This window comes from Hylaeus anthracinus, unplaced genomic scaffold, assembly GCF_026225885.1.
Source record: "Hylaeus anthracinus isolate JK02 unplaced genomic scaffold, UHH_iyHylAnth1.0_haploid 5, whole genome shotgun sequence".
In the NCBI taxonomy this organism is placed as follows: Eukaryota; Metazoa; Arthropoda; class Insecta; order Hymenoptera; family Colletidae; genus Hylaeus; species Hylaeus anthracinus.
The window spans coordinates 2,516,727-2,543,027 of record NW_026535322.1 but is presented as its reverse complement, the minus strand read 5'-3'; the positions used below and the strand labels follow the sequence as shown (position 1 = coordinate 2,543,027).

At 39.7% G+C, this 26,301-nt stretch overlaps 3 protein-coding genes across 3 annotated transcripts in view; 1 reads left to right on the top strand and 2 right to left on the bottom strand.

Annotated features, from left to right (window-relative positions):
* Window positions 1-34: 34 nt before the first annotated feature.
* On the bottom strand, window positions 35-9,648 carry LOC128895836 (X-linked retinitis pigmentosa GTPase regulator). The gene is made up of 12 exons (XM_054158775.1): window positions 9,589-9,648; window positions 5,689-5,814; window positions 4,092-4,184; window positions 3,738-3,800; window positions 2,658-2,981; window positions 2,334-2,486; window positions 2,085-2,249; window positions 1,867-1,988; window positions 1,698-1,787; window positions 601-1,627; window positions 450-535; window positions 35-377 (listed from the first exon to the last, which is right to left on the bottom strand). The coding sequence occupies exons 1-12, from the start codon at window positions 9,617-9,619 to the stop codon at window positions 354-356; spliced, it is 2,304 nt and encodes a 767-aa protein (XP_054014750.1). The 5' UTR covers window positions 9,620-9,648; the 3' UTR covers window positions 35-353.
* A 1,278-nt stretch (window positions 9,649-10,926) lies between these two features.
* Window positions 10,927-26,301, top strand: part of LOC128895839 (HIV Tat-specific factor 1 homolog) — a 52,164-nt gene continuing 36,789 nt past the window's right edge. The window contains exons 1-3 of the mRNA XM_054158781.1: window positions 10,927-11,104; window positions 11,537-12,082; window positions 12,193-12,549. Of these exons, the coding sequence (XP_054014756.1) occupies window positions 11,591-12,082; window positions 12,193-12,549 (849 nt within the window). The 5' untranslated portion in view covers window positions 10,927-11,104; window positions 11,537-11,590. The remainder of the gene's footprint in view (window positions 11,105-11,536; window positions 12,083-12,192; window positions 12,550-26,301) is intronic.
* Window positions 12,784-24,048, bottom strand: LOC128895841 (uncharacterized). Its single transcript, XM_054158784.1, has 5 exons — window positions 23,745-24,048; window positions 15,864-16,139; window positions 15,397-15,621; window positions 14,991-15,201; window positions 12,784-14,303 (listed from the first exon to the last, which is right to left on the bottom strand). The coding sequence occupies exons 1-5, from the start codon at window positions 23,779-23,781 to the stop codon at window positions 14,078-14,080; spliced, it is 975 nt and encodes a 324-aa protein (XP_054014759.1). The 5' UTR covers window positions 23,782-24,048; the 3' UTR covers window positions 12,784-14,077.

Sequence of the window (26,301 nt, the reverse complement as noted above, 5' to 3'; positions counted from 1 at the left end):
AAATTTCTTTTATTTCCACGCCAAGCTCAGTCATTTACGTGGCACCTCTTTACCTTGTCGTACAATTTATTTCGTATTTACAAGTACGTTTGAATTAACGCCTCACGTGTAGAGAATTGTTTATCGCGCAAGGATGGCCTGTCTCTCGTCGACTGAAATTATTTCGTGGAAAACAGAACTCGTTAATTACAATGCAATCTTGATATGATAAGGTATGAATGTCGTAATGGAAAGAAAGATTATTCACGTTTGTAAATAAAATCGCTTTTTGATGGTTTGGTCCCGATTACACAATTCTTGCGAACAAATTGTAAAAAAATGTAACCAAGTATATATCTTCGGGTATTTATCGATCACAGGATGTTGCACGTTTTCGACTGAAATCAACGTAAAGCGAAATTTAACAAGTTGAGCCTGAAGAGGCTTCGTGAAAGCAGGAATTATCTTACCTTGGATTTATTATTCACGGTACCAGTCGTCTTCGTGCCGTTCTCCACTTGTTGTCGTTTCGTCTTGAACATCTTCGACATTTTTCCTGGCGATTGAATTATAAATTATCATTATGTTCTACAGCTGTTTGTTTAGTTTTAATTTTCTCACCAGTTCTCGGCGCCGGTGACTGCACAACGTCAGCGTCGTCCTGCGTATTGTCATTCATTTTTTCCTCTTCTATGATCATCTCCTTGTCATTCTGCTTGTCGATTTCTATCGTCTCCTCGGTGTTCACTCTCGAGCTGGTCGACCTAGAACTTCCGGTTTTCGTAGAGGACTTTCTTGAACTTGATTCGCGTTTCTGCGTCGACTCGATGCCATCAGTCGTTTCTACGCTTTTAGCTTCGATTTCTTGTTTCGTCGCATTTGCATCGACATTTTCGTCTTCCTGTTCCATCGAGGACGATCTCTCCGTAGACGAATTGTTCCCACTTCCGGGCTTTAATCTCGGTGGCTTTGGTGGAGGCGTGGAGCCGGAATTAGACGCCTGTTTCTCTGGACTCGCCTCTTTCTTGACATTTTCGGTCGATTCCATTTCTTTCTCCATCGATTTCGATGTATCTTTGTTCTCGTCCTTGTTTTCTTTAGTCTCTGCTGTATTCTTCTCTTGTTCCATTCGTCGAGTACTTTCCTCGTTATTTTTCGCTACTTCTTCCTTTGTTTCGTTGTTGTTTTCGTTCGTGCCTTCTTCGCTATTCATACTTTCGGACTTTTCTATCTTTTCGACGTTGTTCTCTGCATCCACTTCCATTTTCGGCGTTTCGTTGTCATTTTCTGTTTCGTGTTTCTGCGCTTCGGACTCTCGAGACTCTTCCGGCATTTCCTTCGACGAAACTTCCGCCATTTTCTTTCGCGTGGCTTCTGGAGTCATTTTGGGACCATCGACTTTCTCGGCATTGTTTATCAAATCGATATCACCGTTCATCACGTGTTCTCGATTTTCTTTTGCGTCCTCTTGGACTCTTTCCAAGGTCGTTTCTATCGTTGCCGAAGCGATCGACGTTTCTTCAGCGATCTTTTCACCGTTTAATTGCTCCTTGATTGGCTCGTTCATCTTCTCGTCGTGGACTTTACTTTGCAGCCTACTCACAGGAATTTTTAAGGGTGGCAGGGAATTTCTCTTGTGGATATGCTCCTGTAATACAATAAAATAATAAGACGGCACAAAAGTGATAATTTCTAAAGCGTAATTAATTTTTAATTACCGTTAGAGCAGCGTCCATATCTCGCTGCGTCGAATTATTCGTTTCGCGTCTCTGAGCGACCAAAATTGTATGGCAGCCTCCACAAGCGACCTTGAATTTCATAAATAACACATTCAAAAAATATATTCCATACAGTTTACGGAAGATTCATGGTGAATTGTGTAATTACGTTCGAGACAATGAGTTCCTTGTATCTCGGAGCGAAAGTTAATTCGTGAACGTTGTTCTCGTTTTCCTCCAAGCCCAATTTTCCGTGTCTTCCATCGCCACACGTGAAAAGTTTCCCAGATTCTGTTACGGAAACGTGATGTTACAAACAAGAAACATAACATAATCTTTTTGAAACACTTTACGAAACAATTCTTTTCGCGATACTGATTCGATTACCAGTGACAATGGCGGTGTGGCTCTCTCCGCAGGCGACTCGAGTAATCGTTTCATCCTGCAGCGCGCCACGTGGAAGAAGTTTTGGTGTATAAAGCTCCGTGACAGTTGCACCAAGTCCAAGCTGACCGTTCGAGTTATTACCAGTGCAATACACGTTTCCATTCCCTGAAAATCACGATAACAATATCGTCAATCCAATTATCCAACAAATAAGTAGCGCTAATTTTAGCAAGATTAAACATCGAATACCAGCTAAAACGATAGTATGATGGCCACCGCATGCCACGTACGCAGCGGGACAAGGTAATTGCATCTGTTTCGGCGCGACCTGGGTAGAAAATTTCGCATCGATTCCCAATTTTCCACTTTCCGACTCGCCGCAGACGTAAACCAGGCCGCTTTCTGAAAATACAGGGTTCAATTTCTGAATCAGGGTTCGGAAGTTGTTACACGGTGACACATTTTTCTTTCAGAAGAAGAGATTAAAGTCGACCTTGTTGCTAGATGCGAGGCTCGTTAGTATTAGAAAGGGTATAAAAATATCGATAACAGTATCATTAATTAGTGAATCACCTGTCAGAAAAGCAGAGTGGTAATAACCAGCGCTGATTTGCTTGACAGGTTCGGGAATGTGTACTTTCGTCGGTTTGTTCACCAAACCTGACACATCGGGAAGTCCCAATTGGCCCTCGAGATTGCTACCCCACGCGAAGACTCCGCCGTCGTCGGTTAGGGCAAGCGAATGATAAGAACCAGCTGCCACTTGAACTATTTTTGCTCCAGCTAATCCCGAATCGTACACCAACACGGGAGAGCTGGCGTAATCGCCTATCGCGGAAGTTCCTCGACCGAGCTGTCCTTCTTGGTCACTGCCGCAGGTGTAAATCTTCTGTGCGCCTGAAACGTCGTTATTAGTTACACCTAACTTTCGTGAATTTCGATGAAAACAGAGGGAACTACATTTTATTGTAATTACTGTCGATCTACGGCGAGATAAAGCTTTGAAAAGAGCTCTGAAATTAGGGGGTCGTTAAAGCAATTAATATCTAAAAATGAGGAGGTCACGAAAAAAAAGTGTAATATAGAGCGTTACGAGTGATGGATAGAAATCTGTGCGGTGAAAAATGTGGTCGGTGCATGCTTCGTTGCTTAAAACGTAACTGATGATTTTCCATCTTAAAGAACAGCCGTATCTGACGTGGAATCTTATCGAAAGGTTTATGTGTACATTATCGTAGCCAGTCAAGGTGCACCTCTATAAATGCAGGCAAATACGTAGATTGATATTTGAATAGATAAAGCAGAATATTATACGAATTTTTCTATTATCAAAGATCTATTATGAAGATGTTCAAAATGTACCGAAATCAGAAAATTCGAACTGCAAAGATTTAATTTTAATAAAATGAAAGAGCACAAGACGATTACTCACAGCGAGAGGAAGAAGGTGTTGGATAATTTCTCGAGCATAATGGCTGCTTTGTGTACGCGGAGAAAAGATTCGCTGTGAGGGTATTTTTATATCGAAAGTTGAATGACTGACGTGATAGATGTGTTTGCAACATGCAACGTCATGCATGTAATTACACAAAGTTGTCGTACGTTCGAAACGTTCGGTTCCTGTGATACGGACACAAACAAAGCGCGTCTTACCTGTACAAATCAGAGTGTGTGCTCGACCACATGCGACGTGTGTGACCTTTTGCGGCTTCAGACCTGGAAATGATGAGAATTGCAAATTCAAACGATCCGATTGATGTTACTTTAATGACACGCATAGTTTCAAATACGGAATTTTAACCCTTCGCTGTCCTATGTCGAGTGAGAACTGTACCGAAACCAGAAACTGTGGACTGCAAAGGGTTAAACAAAGATATTCAAGAGCCTCGATATATGTGCGAGTAACAGAACTCCTTATTCCTCCAAGGACTAATCATTCGTTCTTCCTACGGGACGCCAATGTCAACCTCTCGAGGGTTAAATATGCGTGACGAAAGAAGTACGAACTTTTCACGCAAGATGGTTTGCTAATGTGATTCTTATGACCAAGACCCAGTTGACCCCAATCGTTGCTTCCGAAGACGAATAGCCTGCCAGTCTCTGAAAGCAGATAAGTACAAGCTATTAGCGCACTTCTATCAATCCTAAATCAGTTTGTTCTGGTTTCAGGAAAGCATCATGAATATTCAATTTTTTAATGAATTTTTGAATGAAATAATGTTGATAGCTCTCGTCGCCGCAGCTCAATATGCCTCGAGGCTGGCATGATTAAGAAGAGATTCCTGGATAAGCCGAGCATGGCCGTTTGTTTTTCCTCCCGTGTTACAGAGCCGCTAAAAACTTGGGTAACGTGTGGCGATAAATTACGGTGTTTCGTCCACGGAGAAAGTTCACGTGTCCAGATAATCCCGCGATTAAACGAAACTGTTGATAATAACAGTATGTCGGTTCTAGTCGTATAGGTATGTTACGTGCACGAGCATTGCGTGGCCATATCGATTCGCTGGACAGTGGCTATCCCTGTATAAGCACGGCTCGACTGTAACTTATTCGCCAAGCATGCTACAGAAGCTGCAAATCATGTGGGTTTCGATCCTCGCCGTTTTGCGCAGAAACTGATGAATCGACGTTTCACCTCGTGAAATACTTATGGAGACTCGCAGCCGACGACTTGTCACTGGTGATTCACTTAGAACCGATGTTAGAACTTATTTAGACTCGAGTTTAGAGAAAGGGTGGCTTTAGAATTGTTCACGGGTATACTTTATAATTTACTTATTATACAGAAAGACGATACTTTGGAGTTGTATTATATAAGGTTTAAAAAAAATTGTTATTTTCTTTATCAATGTTTCCGTACTGGTAATTATGTCTTATCCTTGGTGTGTTATCCTTAGTGTCTATAAATCATGATACTATCGTGACGCAAGTAAAGTATGTGTTCGAAGCCGGCTGGCATGCAAGAGGTTAAAATGAGTCGGTAAACACTTTTCTGGGATAAAAATAAGCCGAAAAAATGAGGAAAAATATTTTTAGTAAGCTGTTTCCTCGGAGCAAACGTGCTATTTTTAACGACAGCTCTAACTAATATTATTCCTTAACGAACAAACAACCGCGGCAAGTTCACGTGGTAATATTGCAAACGTTTAACAAATGTACGAACATGGTCATGTGCAACTTTCATATCACTAAAACGGTTTCATTCACGTGTTTATCTATCGATTTCCTTTAAAATCAAGATAAGTTCTCGAAATCGATAAGTTAACGCGTGCGACATCCGCTATGCACACGACATATTCTAGGAAAGTTATCGCAGGTACATGTAATTTCGTTTCATAGTAAAAGAAATTGAGTCAGTTCGTCCAGTTTAAGAACGTGGGAAAGCTGGTAGCTATACATAGCATTGAAGTAGAGAAACTAACGCTCTTAATGTGGGTGTGACAGAAGGTGATCAGAATAGTCGACTTTATAGCATCGATTGGATTGTAATACTTAGGTGTTTGATCTGTGACACAACCCCTACATTTCTTAAAGACTCGATAGTTCGATTTAAAGTAACTTTAAAATAAAGACAAATGAATGTTTCGATATTTAATTAACTCACGACAAATGACAGCAGAATGTTCGTCGCCACACGTGATGGACACCACAGGATCTTTTCGAATGAAAAAGTGCGATGCGACGTTGTCCGCAAAACGGCTGCGTCCAATCGTAAATACCGCACCCGTTTCTGCAAATTAATTAAAAAATGTTAGCACGATTGATCAACTGATAATATTAAATTATGATACGTAATAATTCTATTTTAGTGCTCCTCCACTGCCCTCTTATTTCTAGGTCACATCTTTGAGCAGAGATCGTGCTTTGCCATTCAATTTTTCCTGTAATAATAACAAGGTTCTTTACTTGCAATTACCTCTTACAATAGGTACACACTATTACTTTATCTTTCCCAAATTTGATGTCGCGTGCAACAGCCATCTGGCAATTGGCAATACTCGTTAATGGAAGCTCGGACGCGCTAAATTTCCAATGATTTATTTAAGGAGGTTAACGCGATAAGGCGATATCAGTCGCGGAATCGTTCTTTTCTTTCGCGTCTGGCACGAAATGCCCATCGGGCGTAAAAATTGTGCGCCTCGGTGAAACCGAGACGAATTTTCCAAACGTTCGAATCGTAAGCTCGACTGAAAAAATTCCTCGCGAGAAGAACAAAAAACTTGGTCGAGTGCTTGTTTGAAATGCAAATATCGAACGTCCGCGCGTGAGTCTTTTAATCAGATCCAAGATTAAGGTACCTTTAGCCGTATCTAGAGAGGCAAACGTGCACGACAACCTAGCATTATTGTTCTTTCCTTTTTAATCGAGACTGGACACTTTTCTTAGAGCGGTTGAAATCCAATTCGTTCTGAAATTTATAAGAACAGCATTCGATAGACGTTGAATTATTCCTAAAGAAACTTCGAGCTAGAGGTACCATCTATTACTTGAAGCTAGATACCCTTTTTTTTTTTTTATTCTTGAAACGATCTATATTTAACTTCCAAGAAGTTTTTCACCTTTGCCGCCTCCGAATAAAAGAAAGGGTAAGGATATAGTGTTTTCGATCCGTTCTTTATTTAAACGAATCCCATTGTCTAGATGGTGTCTATGTTTGTGCAGGGTGGGACAAGCGTAATAAAAGTAACAGTTGTCGAAGAAAAAGTGTTATGTTTCGTTGGCTATCACATGTATCAGTTAAAGGTTGCAATCACGGCTATACATTCCCGAAGCGAATGAATGTTTAAGGTCGACCTCGGTGATCGTGACTGTTAGAAATGAAGAGGGTCGGATGACTGTGATTGTCGCGAAAGAACAAGGGGTTGGTAATCTGCTTGACCGTCGAAATGATCGCGCCACCATTCTGGGTGGGCTAAGTCGTTAAACCACTCGCGATAATTTCATCCGAAGGTTAATGATGCGGCTGCTGGTGTAAATCCTTCGAAGAACGTTTATGTTCTTCTTATCAAAAGTTCAAATGGCGTTCCTTTGCATAATGCATCGCGCATTCGTCTTTCGCGTAGAATGTGTTCTTCGGTTGCGTTGACTTTAATTGCCGGTTATGGTATCAGGGATTCTGCATCTGAACTTCGGTCAATTTCAAAGGGAGTTGAAAGATGAACGCGTTGAACTTCATTTGGGGTTAGGGGGGGTTTGCGATGTTACATACGAAATAAGTAAGTTAGCGTAAATTGCATAAAGTGAATAATACGTACGACATCTCGCTTGGCGTTTCTTTAACGAGAAAAGTGCATGTAACAAACATCACTGCAAATTGAATTCTGAAACTTTTATGTTCAGCATCGATTTCTCGTAAAATCGATAGTGACCAAGATATCGACCTGGACTCTGCTCTTTAATATCCTACAAGGGTAAGCAGCATCAGAACTTTATTTATTTATACTGCAGAAAATAAAATAGAAAATGTTGAATAAGTTTTCCATCGAAACAATATTTGCTCGATATAAATTGTTTTCTTCGATGTATAAAAATATGAAAAGTATCTGTGTCACTTTCAAAAATACTTTTAGTTTAAAGATACAAACGACCATAACCCAATAGAAAACGTAAATAGAGAACATTACTACCGCGTTGTAAAACTCGTCCTTATTTTGAGAGCGACATGCGAGATGGTGAATTCGCTGTGCCGATATCATCGATGCGCTCATTTTCTACCTGCTGGAACTGCGTCAGGTCGTTAACCCGAGAAACTATGGTTTAGTAGTCGCGAAAGCCGATTAAAATGTATACGCCCGTGCATCGAATCAATTGCAATATTTAATTCACCATCGCGGAAGTAGATTAGCATATTTGCAAGAAGCGTGCTATCTCAAAACAAGGTCCATTATTAATGGAAGACAGTAATCTCCTATCGTAACGTTAATACAGATTTCTTTTGTTTGAGATATTTATTCTAAGATTCTATCTCCCGTATTTCAGATCTCCCTTCGACTCGTTTAAGCATGAAATGCGACCTTCTGCTGGAGACATTCGAAAAGAACAGACAGTGACATGGGAAAACTCGCGAACGTGCTTTTTATTACTAAAAGAAATATAAAGATTACTTTTGTACTCTTTCTTCCTCCTTCTTTTATACCTAGTGTTCCTTAATATTAACATTACAATAGTATTTGATTAAAAACAAAAAATATATATATATATATGTAAATGTAAACACATTATTTCCTTTTGTAATTTTATCCAACCACTTTTTCTTAGAATGTAACTGAATCAGCTATTTTACTTCAAATAGGTGCATTTTTCCAGCCTGTCGTGCCTAACAACAATTTCCTCCGTATGCACATCGCAGCCCACATTTCCGTAAAAGTACCAGAGAGGAATATAATTACAGATATTTCTCCCAACGTTTGCATAACGTTTACGCATAACGGTTTCGTGTTGCTTTATACAGTAATGCAATATCAACGCGTACACGATCTGCTTCATTTTGAAGTTTCGAGTAACGCAGAAATTATACGAGGTGCGAACAACTTATTCGTAACGCCTTTGTATATTACGGATACGATCGAAAGGGAAATTAAAATTAAAATACACGCGTAATACGAAAAAATAATGAAAATTAATATCGAATGTAATTCCAGAAGGGAATTATATTCGCAGTATAAAATTATAATATCTTTGTGCACTCAGTTATTTATCGTACACAAAAGTAATCGCGAGATAGTTTGTGTTTTGTACGATATAATGAAGTTCGTGTACTGAATAGAGAGCGAGAAAGGGTGTAAACGTCGCTGAGTTGCAGCAGTTATGAATCAATCGTTCGTTAGACGTCTAATTAATTATACTCCTAAGTTCTGAGATGCATTTAGGTCGGATTGTGCATTATGTGCGTTGACTGTTTGTAGGCGTTTGTCTCGTGTGCTTAAGACGTATCACCACGGAATATCCATACATGACACGTGATAGATCTTCGTATATTAACACCGAAAGGGCAAATGCTTTGCACTCGCACGAAATTGCGCTGATACGCACGATCGTATAGCTTCCTACCTGCGTAATTTCCAAAGTGTTCGAGTGGCAAGTAGTCGAGTGATCTAGTCAGTGGTATGATTCACAGCTAGATGAAAATTATAGATTCGTCGAATAAAAATGACAATCTAAACAACAGAAACGTAGAAAAAATTAAATACCACTCCGACAGCCATATCCTTAATCAAACGCTATACCATGCAACCAACGCTACACCGATTCCTTCTCTAGAATACGACAAAAACTCTGCCCATCCACAACTTGTTTGTCCCCACGTTCGCGTCCTTTACTAACGCAAACTTTTCAAACTGCATCGCGTATACGCGTCGCTTCGACGCCGGCTGTCGCTTTATCGCAAACGTAGCTATTGAGAAAATTGTCCGCAGTAATAGAATTGCCGTTAGACAGGTGCTAGAAAGTCGAAAAGCGTGCGTGAACTCGTGCTAGATGCATGCGTTTCAACGGAACGATTTACCGGGTATAGTGTCCAGGTCCGACAAGCCCATGCTTACACCTTGCGCCGCGAAACTTGCAGCCGACTGACTGCCGGTCAGGCATGGCTATCATCGGTGGCAACTTAAACTGAACGTTGCTTGGCAACTGGAAATCAATTTCCAATGGCAACCACGGCGAACGTTGTGTCCCTACGATAAGAATGGGAGCGATCGTTCGTCGCGGGCGCGTTGTCGCGTGAAAATTAAAAACAATGCAGCCGTCGCGTCGGTTTGGCGCGTTTCTTCGCGTGCGACGATTTCCGGGTTGTCATATAATATTTAACGTGTCGTTGCGTCGGGTGGGATCCGTGATATTCAACTGTAAATAATACATACTTAGTGGAGGGGACAGAAGTTGAGGAAATCGCTAGAGACATTTTATTTTCATTGTCACCCTTAAGGAGGTACATTATCATTTTGGGTTGAAAAATAGATGTTTCTTTTTTAAAATAAGTTTAGAGCCTATCGGCTACTAATGACTCGAGTTAACGTTAGACTTTGTTAAATATATTGGTATGTTTCAGAAGAGTACTATTTACTTCTCTCTCCCGTTACTTTTCCTTCATTTTTTCAATTTACATTATGTAAAACACGTAACAAGATTAATAAGGGTGAAACAGAAAATAATTACAAAGTGCAATGTTCAATAAAGTATTTTAAGCAAGTTACAGGAGTTACTGTTCACGTATAAAGACTACATTTCTAGGGCGAAAATGTATAAAGTAATAAATGTGAAATATTCTTCAGACATTTCTGTATTCACACGTGAACGTATTATATTATATTACTGGGTTATAAATAATATAAAAAATATTTAAATAATCTTCATCCAAATAGCCATCTAGCGTTAAAAGGACCGAATTAATTTTCGGAATTTGATCAGCGCCTCTATCGGGTAAACGCTCAAGTTTGTCATCGTTAGTTCCTTTTTTAAATGCTAGATGTCGCTGTTTTTATCGATTTGTTGGTAACTTACCATAATGTCGATAAGTTACCAACAAGTCGGTAAAAACAACGCCATCTATCACTTAGAAAAGGAACTAATGAGGACAAACTTGAGCGTTTGCCCGATAGAGGCGCTGCTCAAACTTCGAAAATTAGTTCGGGCCCTCCAACGCTAGATGGCTATCAGGTTGAATGAAAATTGCGCGAAAATTTAAATTAGTAACGCGAACATTATTTTACTTTTATTAAACTGCATAAAGTAACGCTTCTTCTTGTCATAGTGATGCTAGAAGCAAGAGTGTAATTGTAGGTTTCAAAGTATATTTACTTAAACATATTTTATCGATGCAAGAGTCATAGGAGATTTTAGAAAGGTGGATAGAGCGCAATAGCGTCGCAAGCGTGCTTACAACGTGTGAAATGCATAGTTGTGTTGCTGTCAAGTTTGGAAACCAAGCTCTTGTTTCTTGTCATACTAATTCAATTCTTGACGCTGTCATTAATTGTTGACTGTACTCGAAACACTACGGAACACCAACAACATCTTAAACGGTACATTTATTAGTAATATGAATGCGAAACGTATTTTACCTACAAGTGAAACGTTTGTAACCTTCAAAGTAACATTTTTTAGTAATTTTATCTGATATTTAACTTACAATTTGTTGCTTTGAACAATGTGAGTAATATAGACTATCTAATTCGTTATATTATAATCCCTGCAATATAGCAATAAGGTTGTTTTATGAGGTATAACATAATGGAGCATTTATAGGATAGAAAACGTCATTACCTGGAACATTGTAGCTTAAAATTTTTAGATAAGATTTTGATCATTCATCATTATTAAGTAACAAGTGGTTATTGCTTATATACATTGATAATATTAACAAGCTCATAACTGCTAAAATATTTACTACTGGCAAAAGTTCAAGTTTTCATTTTTGACTCTACTAATATTCTTTCTAATTGTTTGTTCAACAGGTGCTGCAAGGTATATTAGAACATTTCTCAAGTGGTACATGGTTGGCAATCAAAATGGCTGATGGTCAGGAATCAGAGAAAACTGAAGATCCTGTGAAACAATATAAATTGGAAGGCCAATCTTATATATACGAGGATCCTGCAAGTAATGTGTTATACAGGTTTGATCGAGAGAAAAATGAGTGGGTAGTCAAAGAAACTGAAGAAAAGAAGGCAGATGACCAGAATACAGAAGAATCAGCGAGAACTGAAGATCCTATGAAACAATATGAATTTGAAGGCCAATCATATATATACAAGGATCCTGCAATTAATGTGATATACAGGTTTGATCAAGAGAAAAATGAGTGGGTAGTCAAAGAAACTGAAGAAAAGAAGGCGGATGACCAGAATACAGAAGAGGTTAAGGCACAAGATTCCAGTACAAACGAGGTTAAGCCACAAGAAGGAACATTTGGTTTTGAGAATGATACCCACACATACACAGACCCCAATGATGGTAGCATGTACTTTTGGGATAAGGAGAAAAATGCGTGGTTTCCAAAGGTGAGTTGTGTTTTTAATATATATATTTTCTTTCCTTTCTGGAGTTGCAATTTTTCTACAAGTTTCATGATTTCAATCGATATATTTTAAATCCTGTTGTTTTGCTCCAGATTGATGATGATTTTATGGCAAGATATCAGATGAGTTACGGATTCACAGACCCAAATTCAACAGAAGCAAAATCTATGGAGGAAACTCAATCGACAGCAAAGCTTGACAAAGAGAAAAAGAAGTTGGAAGCTAAAAGGAAAGCACAAGAGCCACCGACTTGGTTTGAAGTGGACGAAGCACATAATACTGCTATTTATGTATCTGGTCTTCCATTGGATATCACTCTGGAGGAGCTTACAGAGCTGTTCAATAAATGTGGTCTTATAGCGCGTGACGAAAAAGGAAAGAACAGGATCAAGCTGTACAGAGATTCGAATGGACAACCGAAGGGTGACGCGCTCTGCATTTATATAAAGGTAAGTTACTATACATATACATAATACTCATCTGTTGTTATAGTAGTATTAGTAGTAGTAGTAGTAGTAGTAGTAGTAGTAGTAGTAGTAGTAGTCGTAGTATTGATTTGATATTTACTTTTATTGATATAGTGGTTGTTATCATTAAATACAGAAAGTAGGTGTCAATGATTTTCGTATTTACAAAAACAACACGTTCCAAAATATTTCGTTAATCGTTACTAACAATAAGTCTAGTTGCGATAGTTAGCGTTCCAAATAAGTGTTAACTAATACGACACAATTTAATAATAGATAGAGCCTCTGCTATTTCGAGACAATATCACGCATACAAGATTAATTTTTACATAAATTCGAGTACGATTTTTTGCGTATATATAGATAGATATTTAAGCACATCGCACGATATCTTGGAAATATTTGGGTTGCAATTAAAATATAATCTCGTTAACTTAAATCCCGAAACGTTTTATTATCTTATACTTATCTACAAAATACCATTAAGTTAAACCATAAAAAATAAAAATCTTCAAACTTGTCGGTACATCGATAACATATACTAGATAATGCTTATGGATATCGAATACGTACTTACTTTCGAAGTAACATTGATATGCAGTCAGTACATTATTTATTAATAATGAAATATCCTACACAACGATATTATCTTTCAAAATAACATGAAAATTTAAATGTAATCGAGACAGAACTAACGATGCTCAAGCATTTTGACTATTCGTGATATATTACGTACTACAACGATTATACTGTTACTTTAAACATTTATTTATCACGCGGAACGAGCGTGATTGCAAAGAACTCTTTTGCATTAGACAGTAAAAGGTGCCTGCTCGAACAGAATTAATTTCTTCGGAATACTTTTCCATTTAAGAAAAGCAAACGAATGAAATCGAACATTAGTTTAAATTAAATTTCGTTTCTTCCGAATCCTTTCCCGTCTTATAAATGCCTTCGAATGTCGTACACTTAAAGCGATAAGCGAAAACCGTGTTCGAAAAGAATATGATACAAGTTGCGTCGCGTTTCGTGCACGTTGATTAAATAAAACAAAGGGAAATGAAATTCCAATGAAATCTGAACACACATCGTACACGATACATCAATGTTAAAGTTCTTAATCTACCGATACGAGGTAACGTTGCTAACTAAGACAGTATCGTCGAGAATCTAACGCCTATTCAGACAGAGGAACATGAGAGACTATTTCGCCGATATTAAGTGAATAAATTATTTCAGTCTGTGCTCGGTTTCAACGTAATCTAAACGGTATCCGAACTGTGTTTGGAAGCAGCGCGTCGAAACACTTGTATGATTAACTCTTTATTCGACAAACCAAAGAAATCAATTCGTGAGTTTGTAAGTTATTTTAAACAACGAGTAGAGTATATAAAATATATACAAAACTTATACGCAATCGTAACGTGCGCGAAAAAGTCGGTTTCGGAAAGTTAATTCGAAGCTACCAAATAAAGAGTTAAACATGTACCGCTGCATCGGGTGCAACGTTTCATGGTTTCAGGAGAACTTCTTCGCTCGCTAAGTTACTGATTTTGCCAGGGATCGGCGATAGAACGTCCGTTAGACTTTGGGGACCGTTGCTGGGCCCGTCTCCTAAAAATGCGCCGTATCCTTGTCTTTGAGGCAGGATCTGATCCACCCTTGGCTGGGAACGCTGCAGTTGAGTTCTGTTCGGGCGATGTCGCACTCGATTCCTCGAATCCGCTACTCTGTTGCTGTACAGAATATTTCAGTGTTAATTACATGCTTTCGTTTCGTTTAACTTCAATCGCACGTTTTGATCGTGTTGGTTTTGGGTTTAGGAGTGAAAGATGTCTCTATTGCGTAGACGGAATTCCGCGAATTTCAACAATATCTTCTATATAGAAGTAGTATAACGCAATAAAAACGGCTACAAGATAAAAAGACAGACCTTCCATTGTGAGTACGCGGTATACCTTTTTAGTCGGCACAATGGGTTGAAGGGGTGGAAACAGATCCACACTATAAACGGGATTTTTGGTCCAGGCAACTCGTGTATTTTCGTACGAAACGTTATCGAATAATTGTATTTAAAATGATCGATTCCGCGAACATACAGAGCTTTTACAATTCGATATCTGGGTCAAGAAGCACATCCAGATGCCATTTATCGTATATCAATTTCACGTTTGGAGCTAGGTAAAAGCGACACGATAAATGTTCCGTCGATGGTTTCGGAATAAACTGACAGACTTTTATTCCAAAACAAAATTTTAGTCTCGCAGGAATTTTCACGGGTTGATCAGTCTATCAGTAATCTTTGGAAGATGGCATAAGGCTGTGGAAATCGATACAAAGCCATTGAAAGCCATTTCTTTGTTACTAATAAAAAAAAAAAGTAGAAAAATTGTTTGCAAAGATAAAAGTGTGGGAAATCTTACTTGGATGGTGGCCGTGCTCCCATATTCATGCCATGGTTCCAGTCGTTGTTCGTATTCCGTTCCGTCCAAGGTTCTCTCGGTTTCGAACGTTGTTTATTTCGTCTTCCCGGCTTTTGGGCATCCTTCGTATACTTTTTGCCCTTTTTACGGGGCTTTAATCTTTGGTTTTGCGGCGCGAACGGGTCCGTGGTCTTCTTCTTGCGTCTCCTGGCTAAATTTTAAACAATTTCAACGTTTTTCGTTCGTTCGCGCCGGGTCGCAAAGATATATCGGGGAATCGCGCGATAGCCGGAGTATTTTCTCAGGGGGTTCCTCATTTCGCATGCAGAACGGTACTCGAATTTCGAAGTCGTAACATCTGCCTCGCGTATAAAAGTCGATGTAGAGAAATTCGACAACATCTTACCAACACGGCCAGCTGGCACTTCGCAAACGAAATGCTTTCGTTCGACGCAGCTTCGTGGACTCCATTTATATTTTAGGTTGGGGTCGATCGTGATGCAATGCCATTCATACTGGCCGGATTGGGGCTCGCCGAAATTTTGGAAATCCATTTTTTCGCCGGTCACGCCCCATTCCCAATCCATTTTCTGCCAGTTGTATATGCCACCGATCCATCTCTCTAATTTCGCTGAAACAGACACTCGAATGTATTCGTCGACTAAAACCGCGAACGATACTCTCGTACAAAATATAATCATCAACTCGAATAATCGTGTGCCTCAAGGGGTTAAAGTATTGCTTGAGTAATAGAAATCTGATATTAAACCAGTAAACCTAGTGTCAATAATAAGATGAAAATTTCGGTTTAGTTGCGATCCGGAGCAACGGTCGTGCAATTCGTTTATTTGTATCGAATGAAGTTCTACTCACTGAATTGATCGCCCATCAAGTATTTTCTCAGCGTCCTATCCTTCCCATTTCTGTCGAGAACTGCCAGAGTTGCATTTCTATCTTTGCAATGAAAATGGGCATCTCTCCAGGGTGCCGTGCCTCCGCTTAGATAATAGCAATATCTTTTCAATCGGAAGAACCCGATAGGGCAAGCAAAACGTCTTATAGGTTCTTTCTGTCGGCCGTTTCCTGGCTGGTTCGCGACTGGTGAACTGATACTGACGTTGTAAGGTTGTACCGCGGCGGCCGATACGCCTAGAAAATCATTCGAAACGCGCGACTATTAAAACTTGCAAGCATCTGTTTTATGTACCAGTCTCTAAAACTAAAGAGCTTATAAACTTGAAATGAATCAACCCTCTGCGGGTACATTGAACGATGTTCATTAAAAACAAATAGGGATTGATTGCTCTCGCGAATGAAATTGTTCTCCGTTGGTTCGCGAACGCGCGTGGAATGTGGCTTTACAAAATGGCCGTGCCAGCGAGGAACGCGTAACAAACTCGAAACTCTGTGCAATAGTTGGTGTATTGATATATAAAAAAAGCGACCGTTATGCGCAGCGACGCGTGTCCGTAAGAAATGAATGAAACAAAAATATTGAAGGAAACCTATTCAATTAATTTTCCTTTGATTAATTTCTTGCGATCTTTTTTTATTTTTCGTTTCAGCCAGAGGAACGGTGGAATAGAACTCGACGTTTTAATAAAATTGTAATTGACTTTTTCATAACTATTGTATGTAGCGTCAGAGGTGTTACGCGTTTCTTAATTGCGCGAAGAATTTGCAAAGTCTTGCAGCCATTGCGACTTCTGCTATCGTTCTGAAACATTTTAATTTATTGCGTTACGTTTATTTCATATTCGACCGGAAAAGAACGAGATTTTTAGTCGTACGCGCGTTTTCAATTTATACAGTTTTAATTCAACCGCATAACCGGCGTCGCACGTGCGACAATTGCAGGTAGCAATATGCAACGGCAAATTCATTACGTCACTCGACGCTGTAATATATGGTGAGCGAAGTGGTTCAGTGTTACGGTCGTTCCTTTTGCATGGAGTAATTTCTTTCATCTCCCGGCTCTCCTTTTATGGAGACAATCGGAGGTTCTCGAATAAAATATCGGATCGCGGGTTGGATAAATCTTCGCGGTGTTCGTTCCGAGTGGATTCATTTGTATCTCTTGTCCTTGAATTCCATTTAAAGATTATATAACTGTGTTTCACGGATGAACGATTTGCAAATGATTGCATTATTCGGTTGACATTAGTTTTACGAACGGCGTGTATCGAAAGAATAGATGATAAAGTTCAGACTCCTGATAGTAGACTAAATCGTTCTAAATCAAATTTGCATATTTTCTTTGATAACTTTAGAGAATTTGTTTTGGTGTCTATTTTGCAAGATTCGCGTGGCTCTGTATGTTGTGACAGTTCAGGTGATTTTCACAATGTTTTCTTTAACAGTGCGAGCAAATGTATTTCGGGTCGATTATGTTTCTGAGATATGTTAAATCGATGTTTAGAGATAACACGGACAAGTTTATTTCTTCGCGGTTCTAGCGCTAATGTCTAATCGTCGTGCGAGAATGTATATTTTTCTTGCACGCGGTACCGTCCACTAAGAAGGTTAATAGTCTCTGGTATTTATTAATAGTTGCGTGGCAATCTATCTAAACAGAAACATATGATCGCTACTTTAGTTCACCCCATTGACGCACCCAACATAACTACAGGCGAGCAAACTAAACAGCTCGTGGCTCGTAAAGAATATCGTAAAAGAAAATTAATTGCATCGAAAAGGACTTTATCCTTTAGTCGTGCGGTGCATGACGCTTTCTCCTTGTTCAAAGAAATACGTACGACGTACGGATGTCGTCATTTTTGATTCATAAATCGTTTTAAAGATATGACATTTTAGAGCGTGGCTTCAGGGTCGAGTTCTCTGAGTATATCTTCTTTCGCTTCTTGTTCAAATGTTAGATCGGAGGAGTACCCTTCTAAATTGTATTAGGAAAATTGCAATTGTCGATGCGATGATTATCGCTAATTGGTATCAGCATTAAACAGAGGACGTTTTCTTACTGGAACCGGTTGGTCGATAATAACGCTCAAGTGGGCTTTTACAGCATCTCTCTCAAGTGCTAACGCGAATTATACTTCCGCGTATCGTGGAGTGTTCCTAACCCAGTTCAATGCGTTTGATGTTGTCCGATTCACGGAGCGTGGATGATATCTAAGGAACTTACGCGGCTGTAATGGCGTACCGTGTGTGTACAGCAATTGCCACCACGACGAGATGACAATTCCATGTTCCAGTCGGGTGTAGCATTTCATTTTATCCTTAGAACGTTTGGTTTGAAAGATGTAAGGAAGCTCGTATATGCTTTCGAAACGAAACGTAAAATTCTTTCGACTGACGTCAACGAACCAAGGCGTATCTTTACGTGTTTAAATCGTGTAAAATATTTTTTTAGGTCACGTGCCGCGGCTTTTTCTGCGAAAGTGAAACTCTTTTCTGCATGTCGCGTTTATCGCGACTTACAGTCACTTTGTTGCTTTCAATTAAAGAAAACGCGAAAATATTTTCGACGCGTACCTTGCCTTTTTACTTAAAGTAAAATTGTGTCGCCGTTTTTAATCGACACGAAAGCAACCGTTCCATTACTGTTACGCTTAAAGTCGTTTGTTCGTCTCACTGAAAGCTTCGAGCATGTTCTTTCTAGTATTGCGTTCAAAGTAAGCCCGCAACTCGCAGCGGTTTAGCGTTTCATTTCTGTTATCGCGAAAGCCTTTATGCACGCGATTCCGAAATGCGTGGTAACACCTTTAAATTCTCGACGACCCGGTTTTTATTCCATATGACGAACGTGCTTTCGTGTAAAGTCCTTTATGCGCGTTACGATATTGGAGTATTATTGTTTCGTTCGTGTTATCGATACCCTGCGAAGCGATATTAATTAACTAAAAGGGAACCTAAGGTAAAGCTCCGAACGTAGCGTTTTTTGTTTTAAATCTGCTGATTTGGAAAAACATTTTATCGATCGATACTCGACGAAGCTGAGGACGTTTCTTTTATTTCGCTATTTTTTATATCGTATTTTAAATCGAAACGAATTACGCGTGAACATCGAATACTGCCCCGGAAATGTTTACACACGCGTCGAGTAATATTCGACGCACATCTCGTTCGCGCGTTTTCTTTTACGCGAATCATAAACGACACGCGGCGCGTACGCGACCGTTGGCTTTATTTTTGCTCGCGTACATTTGCAGTCGCGCTGGACCAGGGCATCATCGATATTTCTACTTACGTATATTCAATGTAAATCCGCCTTTCAGCGGATTCCATCCGCAAATGGTCCCGTCGTTCCAAGCATGTTATGACAAACAAGCGACCGATGTAATCGAACCACGTATGTCGAGCTTTTCCATTCCAGACTTTAACTTTCACGCGTTGCGCACACAATTTATTCGGAAATTTCTGATATTCGTCTTCGTTACGCGCCAATGTTTGACGTTTTATTCGTCTCGAGTACTCCCAAAACGTGTTTCCATGCTTGTTGTACATTTCCACGCGATAAGGGACGTTATTTATTGTAATTAGCCTGCAAATTGTATGCATTTGTAGCATATGCAAATGTAGCAAATATGTACACTTAAGCAAAATTAAATGTTAAGTATAATTTATTGCTGTATGTAACAAATGCACATATGTTTTGCATATATTTTCCATACCAACGTACTCCATGGAATTCTAGCACAATCTGGCTATAAAATTTTTACTCTTAAGAAAAAATCCTATTAGTGAAATGCTTGTTACAGTGTAGTTACAGTCGTATTATTTCGTTGTAGATCGCGTTTATTTTTGTTCGTTCACGAACGATTAGTTAGGCAAGGGGAGAATTCGGCGTTCCTAAGCAAAATTGAACAAAGTTTTAGCTCGGGTTTTATTTCTGCTTCGGTAGTTGCAAATAGCAGGACAACGATCAAGGTGCAAATGCTCGTATAGATAAACGATCAAGCGATACATAATTCTAGGTCACATCGGAAATACCGGGCACCGTTGCAAATATTGCTTCGAATTCTCTATTTCAAACAGTCGTCCACTATGTAAATATTATATTTCGAGGTAATGTTTACGAAATTATTTCTAAAAAAAAAAAAAAAAAAAAATTCAATTTATAGTAAAACAAACAGTAGCTGCTCCGAAGTGTTCGATATCCTAGTGTTTATCTATTTCGTAATCACCGAACTTCAGGTTGTTTTCTGTCGAGTGTAGGTACAAAGATAACGGCAAGTAACTTATCAGAACTTTACAATTTTACAAAGTCAATGTGTTAGATCCATTGTAACTATTCAGCGAATATTTACGTTACGGAGCAAACGAAAAGTGCATTTTCGAACCAGCTCGTATGTAAATTACGGTTAGGTATTTAGGTGACATTAGGTGTTTTAAGGAACGCGCAATTCGTGAACTTTGATAATTGAGTTACGCCAGTCTCGACGATGTCGGTAATTAGCACTCGCATATTATTGCGATAATTATTTCTATTTGCGATCTTGTTGCTACAAGTGGCGTGCGCAATTCGCGCGCATTCGTGCGCGTGACGCGTTCATGAATAATACGGGCGTAGATCTTCCCACGATTTTTACTTTCATTCATTCGCGAAAGAGCGCCAGGACACATATAGCACAAGGTTATGCCTGCTGAACTTAACGATTGTATAATAATTCTAATATTTAAGCGCGGTATGCGATTGGTTTGCATCGTGCCTCTTGCCAATATGTCATTAGAGTGTTTCTGAAACGATCGGGAGTAGCGTGATCTATGCATTCGTCATTGACTGTATCGTGTAGGGTCCCGAGAAAATTTTCTTGTTACAATGGTTATCTTTTATTTAATGTATAAGTTTTAGATAACTTTGACGAATATTTATGGAACCGACATAAATGGCTATCATAGAGAATCTTGAATTATTAATGAGTGAGATAAATAGGATTAACAGGCTTTTCAATGAATCACGAGGTTGACATAGCACTTTCTTATCGGAATATTGTTGTACTATGCCTTTTCGTTTCGGCTATGTAATCTATTAATCGAGTTGTAAAATTATTATATTTTCAGCAACGCTATCGAATAATTTAAAAAATCATCGTGAATCCACGCTTAGCTTTTCATGAAGTTTAATTACGAGAATTTAGGGTGAATGTTTATGTTAGAATATACAGAATATACATATACTGTATATTCTGTATATTCTATATTCTGTATATCGAATCGATTAGTCGCTGATTATGTTAAACGTTTGGCGTTTGTGGTACATAAAAATTACAAATTTTAATTATTGTTGATAAATGTCATGGATATTTATCAAATAATTTTACTTTTAAACAGACATCGATGGCTGGTACTGAGCGTTTTCGGTTTTAATATTTATTTTGCAAGTGCATCGCGTGCAGTTAGCTTGAGAGTACTCGAGTTCATGGTATAAAAGCTTAATTAGGGAATTCCATTTTGCAAAGTAAGTTCGGTACGTGGCTGTAACATATGTAACTCCTGCCAGGAGAGGATCCTGAAAATTCCATAATTTAGTGCTCAACGTTTTTAACGATGAAAATTTTCTCGGTGTTGCGCTATTTTTGTGACACATTCGTGATACGTTTCAATACCATCGTATCTGGTCTTCTGCGTGCAGATTCGTGTACCCTCTAACAGAAATAGATGGCCGATCTGTTCAGTTCGGGCTTCTAGGTATTCAATAGTATGTGTGGCCTTATTTTTTATTGGGCCTATGTCAGGTTATGCAACGAAATTTCTGAGTACCCGAATCTCTTGGAATGCAAACCGATCAACTTCATTTACTGCCAATTTCTCAGCTTTAAATAAAATTGAAAAAAAAAAAGTATATTAACAGACAAGTGCGTAACAATATCTAACAACACAATTTTTTAATAGTCAGAGCATAATCTCAAAAATTGTCTGGACTGCAACACTTTCTTTCGTTATCGAAAGTAATATTTAATATAAATTGTTCTCTGCTCCTTACATCACGAAGGTGTTGGTTTCCTTTCTGAGAGACTCGCATGGCTATCGATTAAGCAATATATTCCCCGTTTGTTTTACGATGTCAGATTCAGGCACTCTAATATGGTACCAGGAAAGAAATATAGCACTATAAATATAGCGTGCACAAATAGATAGATCCTCGACTTGAAATTGCCGGGTCAAAATTTCATTACGAGACCTTACGTTTATTCTTCTGCCGTTCCGAAGAAGATAATTCGCTTCCCAGAAACTAAATCATTACGAGCATTACATAAATTTCTTTTCGTAATAAAATTATCTGAAGCGTTGAATTAGTTTTTCTTTTGTCGCCGTAACGACCAACATTTACCGTTACTTTTTCTTTTATTCAGGTCATCGTGTATCACGTAACGCATTAAGTTTATGTACAACGTGTACGTATTAATTTATCGTACACGGAGCATAGGTAAAATTTAATATTTTACGTCGATAATGATTACGATGACATGCACAGAATTTATTTAGATGATCTGGTGTGTTATTTATTTACTTTCCTATGCACAAATAAATTACTGCCGCGTGAATCGTTCCGGATATCGGGTTCTCGACGGTCGAGCACGATACCGATTATACCATCGCTTCTACTTTATTATCTCATAATGCTTTGAATACTTCATGTTCGGAGATAGGAATCTCGAGTTGCGTTATCGTGTCGCCCGGTTTCTCCCAAGACCCGTCGTTAGTCGCGATTATTTCTACTGTACTAATTAACGTAGCGCGTAACCGCCGATAAGCACACCTTGCGAATGCATCCTTTTGCGTTTAATAACTTACATGTCGCGCGAGGCAAACCCTAAACCGTTTATTTTCGTGCCGTTAACTACGTCACAGATGCTCTGTTTATCACGTAATTCCTATCGATGCAAAGTAAACCTATTTTCTTGCGAAATGATAGTAAATAAAACAGAGAATCACGAGAAATTATTCAGAGAGAATTTGTAAACAAATTGTTGATCTTCCTTGGAGGAAATTTACATCGGTTCGAATTTAAAGTGGCTTGTCATAACAGACGGAAACTTCTATTCTTACGTACTCACGAAATTCATCCAGAGTATCACTCATGCGGCGAATGATTCAGCTTGCCAAATGAGAAAGCGTCTATTTGTTCGAAATCTAATCTAGATACAGGAAGTTTTTTTTTACTTTTAAACGTTCGTTCCCGTAATTGGCATTTCGATCTTTTTCATTAAAAATCATGTTGTGTCCAAATGTACATTTTTACGATATAAATTACTCAGTGTGAGCACATTTTTTTAATTGCATAATCAGGAACGTTTTGTGCTATTGCAAGTGGTCGAAATAATTTTCAACACGGTACTCTGAATTAATAAAAGTACAACTTAGCACACTTCTCAGTTGCCCTATATTCGAGATGGCTGGAACTTTTCTCGTAAGCGCTTTTCTCTATGCAATTTGATAATTAGCTCCCCTTTATCGTCTCCTTTAACCTCGAGGCCCTTTTCAAAAGATTCCATTTCAAAGGACTTCCACGAATTACACGTTGTATGTACACTGTTACGACGAGATTATAACACCCACCTCCGAAAAAGATCGAGTTCATTTTTCGCTAGTTTTCAGAATCCAACGCCTAGTTTAGGTTTTCGAGTCGAATTCCACGAAAACCAGCCGGATTATTCACTAAAAAGAAAAACCTGAAAAACTCATTTTTCAATTCATCGACCCCGCGGTCTACCAGATTGCACCGCCACCCTTGTTCCCCTTCTCCGTTTCACTCGGAATAAAAAAAATTACACGCCGAAAGCTTCGCTTTACCTGTGGCGCAAAGGATCAGAATCAAGCAACTCCGCATGGTTCCCAACTTTGTCTCGATTTACTCGCCGAAGTCGTCGATGCACAGACGCGAAGCTTCGAACGGAATTGTCCTCATCCTCGTTCACGGCTTGCACTTCGGTGTTCGCATCGGGGCGACCACCTCTCACCTGTCGCGTCGAACCGAAACCGTGGCCTGATCAACAGGAGACCCGTTGATCGCGATCGATCGACGCCGTGCGCGAAAGTTAGACCGAAACGCGGCTAGACGTTACCGCTGTGGAGGTTCGCGAGCGACTGAAGCTGCTGCTTCCATTCCGCTCGTCGTCAAGGTACGAGCGTAGCTTTCGATCCGGACTCGCGCTTCCCCCTGCGTGTGCCCGCATACTTTCTCGATCTCTTGGCATTTTTCAGGGTCCTCCCTAGCCAGCTGTGCGCATTCATTTCGTTTCGTTTGTCAAACGTCGACGGGGGTATTCTCGACACTCGACATCGGAAGGATTTTTCGCGAATTTCGTCCCTCGAGCTGCCCCCGAGAAAATTGGATCGCGCGTCTCCCCCAAGTTCGAGCAAGTTCGGACATCTCGCACCTTCCTGCGCGTGGAGATCGAATCGTTTCGTCGCGGGGGATCGGACACTGGCTGATTTCTCCGCTTTCGTCGGTGGTCCTGAACTTTTTCCAACTCGCGACGATAGTTTGGGAGACGATTCCTCATTTTTGCTGGAACGAAATATGGTAGGAAATGGTGTCCAGCAAATACAGTTGCTCGTTTTCATATTCGGACACTAATATCATGAACGAAATTGGACCCAATCTATGATAATAAACACTGAATATATATCAAGACATCGAGTTGGCATTATTGTAAATGATTCATGGTATGAAACGGTGAAAGAAGTAACCAGTCTCGCAACGGTATCTTATGATCAACCTTTAATGTCAACTACCCGATGTACCTTGTAAGACTGAATATACAAGTTGACTGGAATAGAAGATGGACACATCCACAGCCTCGTCCACGTCGACTATCGATTAAAGATTGATGCCACGAAGAGACGACTTTCGAATTAATCTCTTAAGACGAGAAGATCGATGCAGTTTTCGAATGTAGCTCAAACAATTTCGAACCGTAGTTCGGATAGCGTATCTCGTGGATCATCATATTTTTTTTTTTTTTTTTTTATATAAAATGAGCGCGAAGCACGACCATCGCGCTTTCGTATAAATCCGAGTATCGCACCTGAAAGGTAAAAACGAGATCGATCTGCACTGGGGAATTCGCGTCGTCGTCGGTGATTTTTCATCGCGCCGACCGCAATCGATACGGAAACGCGGGAACCTGGGTGAAATACGAGAGTACGAAGAATTCACGCGGCAGGAAGAATCGGGTTGGCCTGGGATGTATAGAAGTACCATCGTCGGGTCATTAATATTCACGTCGAGTAGGCGAACGGAACGGTAACAGCCGACAAAGTTTCCCGAGTCGTACCCCTCTAATTGGGACAACTTCTTTCGAGTTCGCGAAGATTTCACGGTTGAAAGTAACGCTAGAAATTCGTCACTCAGTTCCCGCCGAGCGCACGTCACGTTTTTTCGTGAAGACGTGTGATTAGCTTATTGTTTCGGCTGTGGAGTAACGGAACGCGCTTCGAAGTTCTCGAAACGGGCGGGAACGCACTCGTTCGTTGCGACACGCGAGTCGATCGAAAATGTTTTTTAACCGACTTCTTTTTTTTTTTTTTGTGTGTGTTTGATTGTGTTTACGACCGAGAATGACACTCCGGCATGCATGATGTTATCTTACGATAATTAAACCGTCAAGTGGAAGCGTTTATACAACAGTGACAACGTGACTGACGAACAAATTAATTGCAAATTATGATTGATAAGCCTTTTCCACGCGGGTGATAGAAAATACAATGCACATCCCGTGCGTTCCATGTGAACGCGGATGGCTTGCAGGTTACATCACCGCGCACGGTAATAACTGAATGCGAAAGAAGACGAACCAGCTCAGGTTTGGCATTTGCCATCAGTCAAGGATGAGCAAATTTGAAATTGAAATCGTGATCGTTTGGCGGTTACATGTTTTCATGGGTACCCTGTACCATCGAGGGTATTATAAATAATCGGTGGCTGTATATGGCACTACGGAAAGGAGCACGGCGATTCCAATTATGCAAGCGAATTGCGATGATGCGTTGCATAATTTTTTGGAAGACTGACTGTATGCGCGCAGCGTTTAAACGGCTCGAGTGCATTTTAATCGCCGTGTCGAAATGGAGGCTTGCAAGGTGCAGCTCGGTGTTTGCTATCAAGCGGCTTATAGGTTCGACGAAACACGAAGTTACCTCGAGTATGTTTCAAAGATTCACGAATCCGAAAGCATCATTACAAAATAAACGAAACGTAGATGAATAAACGAGTGCGCGCCGTGATAAATTTGTTGCTCCTTTGGTTATCCCCGATAATACGTTACGAAATGAGCATTTTCCTGCAGCACGCGGAGCAGCTTAATTTTAATTTAAAGCAGCTTAAAGTAGCTAAAATTAAGTTGCT

Excerpts from the sequence above, each read along its gene's own strand:
- LOC128895836 (XM_054158775.1), bottom strand. The coding sequence starts at position 9,619 with ATGGGCTTGTCGGACCTGGACACTATACCCG. Across the intron at positions 3,801-4,091 it reads CAAACCATCTTGCGTGAAAA|GTCTGAAGCCGCAAAAGGTC; the intron begins GTTCGTACTTCT and ends CATCATTTCCAG. Across the intron at positions 2,250-2,333 it reads TCATACTATCGTTTTAGCTG|GGAATGGAAACGTGTATTGC; the intron begins GTATTCGATGTT and ends CGTGATTTTCAG.
- LOC128895841 (XM_054158784.1), bottom strand. The coding sequence starts at position 23,781 with ATGCGGAGTTGCTTGATTCTGATCCTTTGCGCCACAG. Across the intron at positions 16,140-23,744 it reads TCTGATCCTTTGCGCCACAG|GCGTATCGGCCGCCGCGGTA; the intron begins GTAAAGCGAAGC and ends ATGATTTTCTAG. Across the intron at positions 15,202-15,396 it reads AGTGCCAGCTGGCCGTGTTG|CCAGGAGACGCAAGAAGAAG; the intron begins GTAAGATGTTGT and ends TTTAAAATTTAG.